This window comes from Hemiscyllium ocellatum, chromosome 11 (assembly GCF_020745735.1).
Source record: "Hemiscyllium ocellatum isolate sHemOce1 chromosome 11, sHemOce1.pat.X.cur, whole genome shotgun sequence".
NCBI classification, from domain to species: Eukaryota; Metazoa; Chordata; class Chondrichthyes; order Orectolobiformes; family Hemiscylliidae; genus Hemiscyllium; species Hemiscyllium ocellatum.
Window position 1 is genome coordinate 947409 of NC_083411.1, and position 9489 is coordinate 956897.

The following is a 9489-nucleotide window of genomic DNA, read 5'->3' on the forward strand; positions in this document are numbered from 1 at the left end:
AATGATCACATGGCTCTGAAACTCAATCCTTCTACTAATTAAAGCCAACTTCTATCTGAGCTGAAAATGTGTTGCTGGAAAAGCGCAGCAGGTCAGGCAGCATCTGCAGTCCTCACTTTCTCCTCAAAGCCAACTTTTATGTCTTCTTAACAACCCCATCAACCTGGGTGGCAACCTACAGGGATGTATGCACATGGACACTGAGATCTCTCTGCTTATCTACACTGCCAAGAATCTTAGATTAGCCCAGTAGCCTTCCAAAGTGAATCCCCTCACATTTTTCTATATTAAACTCCATTGTCACCTCTCAGCCCAGCTCTGCAGCGTATCTATTTCCCTCTGTAACCTACAACACCCTTCAACACTATCCACAACTCTACTGACCTAGTGTCATCCTCAAATTTATTGATCCATTCTTCCATATCCTTATCCATGTCATTTATAAAAATGACAAACAGCAGTGGCCTCAAAATAAATCCTTGTGGTACATCACTGGTAACTGAACTCCAGGATGACCATTTCCCATCAACCACCACCCTCTGTCTTCTTTCAGCTAGCCAATTTCTGATCCAAACTGCTAGATTACCCTCAATCCCATGCCTCCAAATTTTGTGCAATAGCCTACCATGGGGAGCCTTTTTAAAATGCCTTACTGAAATCCATATACACCACATCAACTGCTTTACCCTCATCCACCTGTTTGGTCACCTTCACAAAGAACTCTTAAGGTTTGTGAGGCACGACGTACCCTTCGCCAAACCGTATTGACTATCCCTAATCAACTTATTCCTCTCTAGATTATTATAAATTCTATCTCTTACAATCTTTTCCAACACTTTACCCACAACTGAAGTAAGGCTCACAGATCCATAATTACCAGGTTTGTCTGTCCTCCCCTTCTTGAACAAGGGAACGATATTTGCTATCCTCCAGTCTTCTGACACTATTCCTGTAGATAATGACGACATAAAGATCAAAACCAAAGGCTCTGCAATCTCCTCCCTGGCTTCCCAGAGAATCCTGGATAAATCCCATCTGGCCCATTGGACTTATCTAATTTCACACTTTTTCTAGAATTGCGAATACCTCTTCCTTGTGCACCTCAATCCCATCTATTCTAGTAGCCTGTATCTCAGTATTCACCTCGACAATGTTATCTTTTTCCGGTGTGAACACTGATGAAAAATATTCATTTAGTGCTTCCCCTATCATTTCTGACTTCACGCACAACTTCCCCCTACTATCCTTGATTGGCCCTAATTTTTCTCTAATCATTCTTTTATTCCTGACATACTTATAGAAAGCCTTAGGAATTTCCTTGATCCTATCTGCCAACGACTTTTCTCTTGGCTCTTAGCTCTCTTTTTAGGTCTTTCCTGGCTAACTTGTAACTCCCATGCGCCCTAACTGAGCCATCATGTCTCATCCTAACACAAACCACCTTCTTCCTCTTGACAAATGAAAGGCCCCTCACTCAACCACTTCCTCCCTACCTGACAGGTACGTACTTATCAAGGACATGCAGTAGCTGTTTCTTGAATAAGCTCCACATTTCAAATATGGCAGCTAGTAATATAAAAGAAGACTGCAGGAGTTATTGTAGCTATCCAAAAGGTAAGAGAAGTAAAGGAGTGGACATTGGACAGTGGAAAAATGAGACTGGAGAAGTAGTAATTGGGAACAAAGAAATGACAGAGGAACTGCATGGATGCTTTGCATCAGCTTTCATGGTGAAAGACACCAGAACTTTGAGAGAGTTGGGTAGAGATGAGTGTAGTTACTACCTATAAGGAGAAGGTACGAAAACAGAAAATGCTGGCAAAGCTCAGCAGATCTAGCAGCATCTGTGGAGAAAAATCTGAAATAATGTTTTGGGTTGAGTGACCCTTCCTGACTCAGTCAGTTCTGAGGAAGGGTCATTCAACCTGAAACGCTAACTCTGATTTCTTTCCACAGATGCTGTTGGACCTACTGAGCTTTTCCAGCAATTTTTTTTTGTTTCTGATTTACAGCATCTGAAGTTCTTTCAGTTTTTACTAAGGAGAAGGTGCTGGGGAAGCCAAAAGGTCTGAAGGTGGATAAATCATCCAGACCAGATGGACAAAGCCCCAGAGTTCTGAAGGAGATAGCTGAAGAGATTGTCAAAGTATTGGTGGTGATCTTTCAGGAATCACTGGGGTCAGGGAGGGTCCCAGAGGATTGGAAAATGACTAATGTAATACCCCTGTTTAAAAAAGGGAGGCAGAGATAGGAAACTGAAGGCCGGTTAACCTGACCTTGGTCATTGGTAAGCCTTTAAGATATTAAGGACGAGATTGCGGAGTATTTGGAAATGCATAGTAAAATAGGGCTGAATCAGTACGACTTCATCAAGGGGAGGTCATGCCCGACAAATCTGATAGAACTCTTTGAGGAAGTAACAAACAAGTTAGACAAAGGAGAGCCAGTGGACATGATCTATTTGGATTTCCAGATGGCCTTTAACAAAGCACCGTGCAATAGGCTGCTAAACAAGATTAGAGCCCATGATGTTCGTAGCGATGTACTCGAATGGATAGAGGATTGGCTGACTGGCAGCAGGCAGAGAGTAGGGATTGTAGAATCAAAGAATCCCTATAGTGTGGAAGATCCTCATTTGGCCTGTCAAGTCTACACTGACCCTCTGAAGAGAAGTCCAATCAGACCCAAACCCCGCCTCCCCCATTCTGTCCCTGTAACCCTGCATTTCCCATGGTTAATTCACCTAGCCTGCGTGTCTTTGGACTGTGGGAGGAAACTGTGGCATCCAGAAGAAACCCTTGCAGACATGGAGAGAATATGTAATCTCTAAACAGATGGTTGTCCGAAGGTGGAATTGTACCCCTGTCCCTGGCTCTGTGAGGCAGCAGTGCCAACCACTGTGCCACCTTGCTGCTCCAGTGGGTCTTTTTCAAGATGGCACCTGGTAACGAGTGGAATTCTGCAGAAGTCCGTTTTGAGACCACAACTATTCACTTAATGCATTAACGGTCTAGAGGAAGGAACCTGAGGACATTGTAGAACATAGAACATAGAAAGATACAGCGCAGTACAGGCCCTTCGGCCCTCGATGTTGCGCCGACCGAATCCTACCTAACCTACACTAGCCCAATAACTTCCAAATGCCTATCCAATGCCCGCTTAAATGACCATAAAGAAGGAGAGTTCACCACTGCTACTGGCAGGGCATTCCATGAACTCTCAACCCGCTGTGTAAAGAATCTACCCCTAACATCTGTCCTATACCTACCACCCCTTAATTTAAAGCTGTGTCCCCTAGTAACACCTGACTCCATTAGCGGTAAAAGGTTCTCAGTGTCGACCCTATCTAAACCCCTAATCATTTTATACACCTCTATCAAATCTCCCCTAAACCTTCTCTTCTCCAATGAGAACAGCCCCAAGTGCCTCAGCCTTTCCTCATAAGATTTTCCTACCATTCCAGGCAACATCCTGGTAAACCTCCTCTGCACTCGTTCCAATGCCTCCACATCCTTCCTATAGTATGGCGACCAAAACTGCACACAATACTCCAGATGAGGCCGCACCAGAGTCTTATACAGTTGCAACATGACCTCAGGACTCCGGAACTCAATTCCTCTACCAATAAAGCCCAGTACACCATATGCCTTCCTCACAGCACTATTTACCTGGGTGGCAACTTTCAGAGATCTGTGTACATGGACACCAAGATCCCTCTGCTCATCCACACTACCAAGTAGCCTACCATTAGCCCAGTAATCCATCTTCTTGTTACTCCTACCAAAGTGAATGACTTCACACTTAGCTACATTGAATTCCATTTGCCACATTTCTGCCCAGCTCTGCAACTTATCTATATCCCGCTGTAACCTACCACTTCCTTCCTCACTATCCACAACTCCACCGACTTTTGTGTCATCCGCAAACTTGCTTACCCAGCTTTCAAGCCCTTCCTCTAGATCATTTATAAAGATAACAAAAAGCAATGGTCCCAAAACAGATCCTTGTGGTACACCGCTAGTAACTGCACTCCAAGATGAACATAGTCCATCAACTACTACCCTCTGTCTCCTTCCAGCCAGCCAATTCCTAATCCAAACCTCTAATGTATCCTCAATGCCATACCTCCGTAGTTTTAGCATTAGCCTACCATGGGGAACCTTATCGAACGCCTTACTAAAATCCATATACACAACATCTACTGCTTTACCCTCGTCCACTTCCTTAGTCACCTTCTCAAAGAACTCAATAAGGTTTGTGAGGCACGACCTGCCCTTCACAAAACCATGCTGGCTATCCTTGATCACATTATTCCTATCCAGATGTTCATAAATCTTATCCCTTACCATTCTCTCTAAGACTTTGCCCACCACTGAAGTCAGACTCACTGGCCTATAGTTACTAGGGCTATCCCTACTCCCTTTCTTGAACAAGGGGACCACATTCGCTATCCTCCAGTCCTCTGGTACTATTCCCGTTGACAATGACGACATAAAAATCCAGGCCAATGGCTCTGCTATCTCCTCCCTAGCTTCCCATAGGATCCTAGGGTAAATGCCATCAGGCCCAGGAGACTTATCTATTTTCATCCTCTCCAATATTCCCAGAACCTCTTCCCTGCATATTTCCAGGCCATCCATTCTAATCATTTGTGACTCCATATTCACATCAGCAACAGTGTCCTGTTCCTGAGTGAATACTGATGAAAAGTATTGATTTAGTGTCTCTCCAATCTCCTCCGCCTCCACACACAACTTCCCACTACTATCCTTGACTGGACCGATACCTACCCTAGTCATCCTTTTATTCCTGACATACCTATAGAAAGCCTTTGGGTTTTCCCTAATCCTACCAGCTAAAGACTTTTCATGTCCCCTTCTCGCTTCTCTTAGCTCTCTCTTTAGATCCTTCCTGGCTACCTTATAACTCTCTATCGCCCCAACTGAACCTTCACGCCTCATCTTTACATATGCCGCCTTCTTCCCTTTCACAAGGGATTCCAATTCCTTACTAAACCACGGCTGCCTCACAAGGCCCTTTGCACCATGCCTGACTGGTACATACTTATCGAGGACACGTAGTAGCTGCTCCTTGAACAATCCCCACATCTCATTAGTGTTCTTCTCTTGAAGCCTGTTTTTCCAATCCACACATCCTAAGTCATGCCTCACTGCATCATAATTTCCCTGCCCCCAGCTATAACTCTTCCCCTGCGGCGCACACTTATCCCTCTCCATCACTAAAGTAAAAGTCACCGAGTTGTGGTCACTGTCCCCGAAGTGCTCACCTACCTCCAAGTCTAACACCTGGCCTGGTTCATTACCTAGAACCAAATCCAGTATAGCCTCACCTCTTGTTGGCCTGTCTACATATTGTGTCAGGAAACCCTCCTGCACACATTGGACAAACACCGACCCATCTAATGAACTCGAGCTATAGCTCTCCCAGTCAATATCTGGGAAGTTAAAGTCCCCCATAACAACCACCCTGCTACCTTCACTCTTTTCCTGAATCATCCTCGCAATATTATCCTCTACTTCTCTAGGACTATTAGGAGGCCTGTAGAAAACACCTAACAGGGTGACCTCACCTTTCCTATTTCTAACCTCAGCCCAAACTACCTCAGATGGCAAGTCCTCTTCCATCGTCCATTCCACTGCTGTAATACTATCTTTGACAAGTAATGCCACACCTCCCCCTTTTTTACCCCCATGTCTGATCCTACTAAAACATTTAAACCCTGGAACCTGCAACAGCCATTCTTGTCCCTGTTCTACCCACGTCTCTGTAATGGCCACAACATCGAAGTCCCAGGTACCAACCCACGCTGCAAATTCACCTACCTTATTTCTTATACTTCTGGCATTGAAGTATACACACTTCAATCCACCCTTCTGTTTACAGGCACCCTCCTTCGAGATCGCTGCATTATTCATAACCTCCCTACACTCAAGGTCCTGTACCCTAAAGCTACAGTCCAGGTTCCTTGTTGCTAAGCTTGCAGATGACACAAAGTTAGTGAAGCAGCAGGTCGTGTTGAGGGAACAGGGAAGCTGCAGAACAATTTGGACAGGCCAGGCAGCAGGAAAAGAAGTGACGGATGGAATACAAAATGGGGAAGTGTCAGGTAATGCACATTGATATAAAGAATAGAGGCATAGACTATTTTATAAATAGGGAACGGCTTTGTAAGTCTGAAGCACAAAGGGACTTGGGAGTCCTGGTTCAGGATTCTCTTAAGATTAACATGCAGTTATCAGTTTGAAAGGCAAATGCAATGTAAGCATTCATCTCAAGACGGCTACGATACAAGAGCAGGGATCTACTGCGGAGGCTCTGTAAGGCTCTGATCAGACCATATTTGGAATATTGAGAGCAGTTTTAGGCCCCGTATTTAAGGAAGGATGTGCTGGCTTTGGAGGCGATCTAGGGAAGGCTTACAAGAATGATTCCAGGGATGAACGGCTTGTCAAATGAGGAGCAGTTGAGGACTCTGAATCTGTACTCACTGGAGTTTCGAAGGGTGGAATCTGACTGAAACTTACAGGATACGGAGAGGCCTGGATATAGTGGATGTGGAGAAGATATTTCCATTAGTAGGAGAGACTCGGCCCCAAGGGCACAGCCTCAGAGTGAAGGGCTGGCCTTTTAGAACTCAAATATGGAGGAATTTCTTCAGCCAGAGGGTTGTGAATCTGTGGAACTCATTGCCACAGAGGGCTGTGGAGGACAAGTTATCAACTGTGTTTAAGACAGAGAAGTTGCTGATTGGTGAGGGGTCAGGCATTAAGGGGAAAATGACAAGAAAATGGGGTTGGGTAACATGTCTGCTAAGTTTGAGTGGCAGAGCAGACTCTTTGGGCTTAATGACCTAATTACACCTCTGTATCTTACGGTTTTTCTATCTACTCAATCCAAGTCCCTCAGGATTTTGAAAACTTCTATCAAAGCTCCTCTTAACCTTCTCCAAGGGGAACAAAACAACTTAAATCTGTCTACAAAACTGATGTCCTTCATCCTTGGAATCATTCTTGTGAATCTTTTCTGCACCATCTCTGATGCCATCATATCCCTCCTAAAGTATAGATGCAGTTGAGGCTGAACCAGTGTTCCATACAAATATGACATGGCCTCCTTTTTGTATTTTATATCCCAAATAATAAGGCCAAATTATATCCCAAATAATAATAATAAGGCTGCAGTATCAAAAACAGAAATTGATGGAAATGCTCAGGTCTGACAGCATCTGTCAAGGGAAATGAGTGTTAACTTTTCAGGTCCAGTGACCCTTCCTCAGAACAGATGGTAGTTAGGAAAATGTTGGTTTGTATGCAGAACATAGGGTGAGGGAGGAGGGGTAAGGAGTAAATGGCAGGTGTGGATAAAGCCCAAAGAGCGACACAACAGTTGGATAGACAAAGGAGTGGATAACAATCTGGCTGGGAAAGTGAATAGTTGTTAATAGGGACTGTTAGTGGCTATCAGTAGGTAATGTATAATGGCAGATTGTGTGATAACAAGGCCCTGTTGTGTAACGTTGGAACATGGGAAAGTTCGGGCCCTAAGGTTATTGAACTTGATACTGAGTCCAGAGGGCTGCAGGGCCCCCAAGCGGACAATGAGGTCCTGTTCTTCCAGCTTGCACTGAGCTTCAGTTAGACACTGCAGCAAGCCTGAGACAGAGATGTTGGGAAGGAAACAGGATGGTGTGTTCCAGTGGCAGGCAACTGGAAGCTCAGGATCTTTTCTGCTGGTGAACGTCGATGTTCTGCAAAGCAGTCACCCAGTCTACGTTCCATTTCCCCAGTGTAGAGGAGACCATATTGTGAGCAGTGAATGCAGTAGACTAGATTGTGGGAAGCGCAGGTAAAGTGCTGCTTCACCTGGAAGGTATGTTTCGGTCCTTGGATACTGAGGAGGGAGGAGGGAAATGGGCAAGTGTTACACCCAGCTTTAAGCAGCTCGCTCTTGGGTGTCTGATAAATAGCTTGACCCGTTCTTAGGGAATCCATGCCTTATATTTTTCCACATTACACCAGCTTTATGCTCATTATGGGATGCTGTTTCTACCAATATATTTCATTCAATGGCGGAAAATGGGACATAAGGAGTTCATGATTTAAACTAATGGGAGCTGTGATTTGATATGTACCTGATGTGCCAATGGTCTTTTAGTGGACCTCACGTTCTGATTCTAATATTCACTTTTCCCCCAGGTTTAAAAGACGAGTGTTAATCCAGCAACTAGAAAGAGTACTGGAAGATGTTGTTTCCAGGTCTTTGTCAACACAGATCAACCATGTCAACAGCAGATAGTCCAACTGGAGCACTATGGACCAACGATGTACTTCCCTGTCAATCTGTGTACTGTGCATGAACACTGTTAACTTGCTCGCTTTACCCATCCTGTCACTCCAGTGGCATTAGCTTCTCTTGGGAAAAGCATCGTAGAGCAACACCACGATAACAAGGCCTGTGAACAGAGCCCCTGTTGGATTGTTGAAGTGTTTACCAAATTGTGGTGACTGTTGCTTTCGGGAAAAAGACCTGGTAAGCTTTAGAGGTGGGGGAAAAATCAACTAATGTCCACAATCCTCCTCTTTTTAAGCTGATCTTCAGCTTGTTCTTGTGGAAGCTTTTGTCTAGGGACTTCTGCGTTCATAGTTCATAAATTGTGCCATTTTTGTTTTGGCACATTAACCACACACTGGGGGAGAAAATGTGAGTATTTTATTTAACAGGCTAAAAGTTAAATATGGGGAGGAAACCATCTACCTCAGACTCACTTTATTGTTTTGTCTGCAGACTTGTTGAAGGTTCACTTGTGGCTAATTCCTCCCAAGTTGTATTACAGCCTGTAAGGAGGATACTGTCTGACTGAGTGCACTTTCCACAATGTGCTTAGGAAGCACTGAAGTGGATATGGAACATAATGACCTTTTTATTGTTCATACAAGAGGAATTATTTTTGAACTACGTTGTTACAATAAAACACCAAATTGTCATATTTTAAAGTGTGAGGTAACTTTTGTAACTTCTATCTATTAAAAATAAATACAGTTTATCATGAACTTTTTTATTTACACGTGAAAATGTATCTAATGCATTTTTGATGGCACTTTATACCGTTGTAAAACTTTCCTTTTAATCCTGTTGATAACAAGCAGTTGTTTAGAAATGGCTTTCTGTTATTGTAGTGTAATTTGATACTTTTAAAAACTTGTTTGGGGCAAAAAAAACTTTTAAGGTTAAATAGCAAAGTTCTGAATGAATGCTACAAGTTCAGAAAGTCTGATGGCTCGTGTAAGTCTGTAAGATTTATAAATACTTAAACTCTTTTAAAACGTGTTGTAGCACACTTTACTGAATGCATGACCTTGTATGTTGAGAACTTTTTCTGCTGGCTATGTATCGTCTGATATAGCTGTGGCTTTTAAAAAGAATAAGTTCCTGGATATCTTTGCTAGTTAAAACATTTTAGATCAAAAT

General features: G+C 43.6%; 1 protein-coding gene across 3 annotated transcripts in view; it reads left to right on the forward strand.

Annotated features, from left to right (window-relative positions):
• Positions 1-9093, forward strand: part of ints6l (integrator complex subunit 6 like) — a 159797-nt gene extending 150704 nt beyond the window's left edge. For all 3 annotated transcript variants that reach the window (XM_060832371.1, XM_060832372.1, XM_060832373.1), the window contains one exon: positions 8217-9093. In XM_060832371.1, the coding sequence (XP_060688354.1) occupies positions 8217-8316 (100 nt within the window). In that variant the 3' untranslated portion in view covers positions 8317-9093. The remainder of the gene's footprint in view (positions 1-8216) is intronic.
• Positions 9094-9489: the final 396 nt, after the last annotated feature.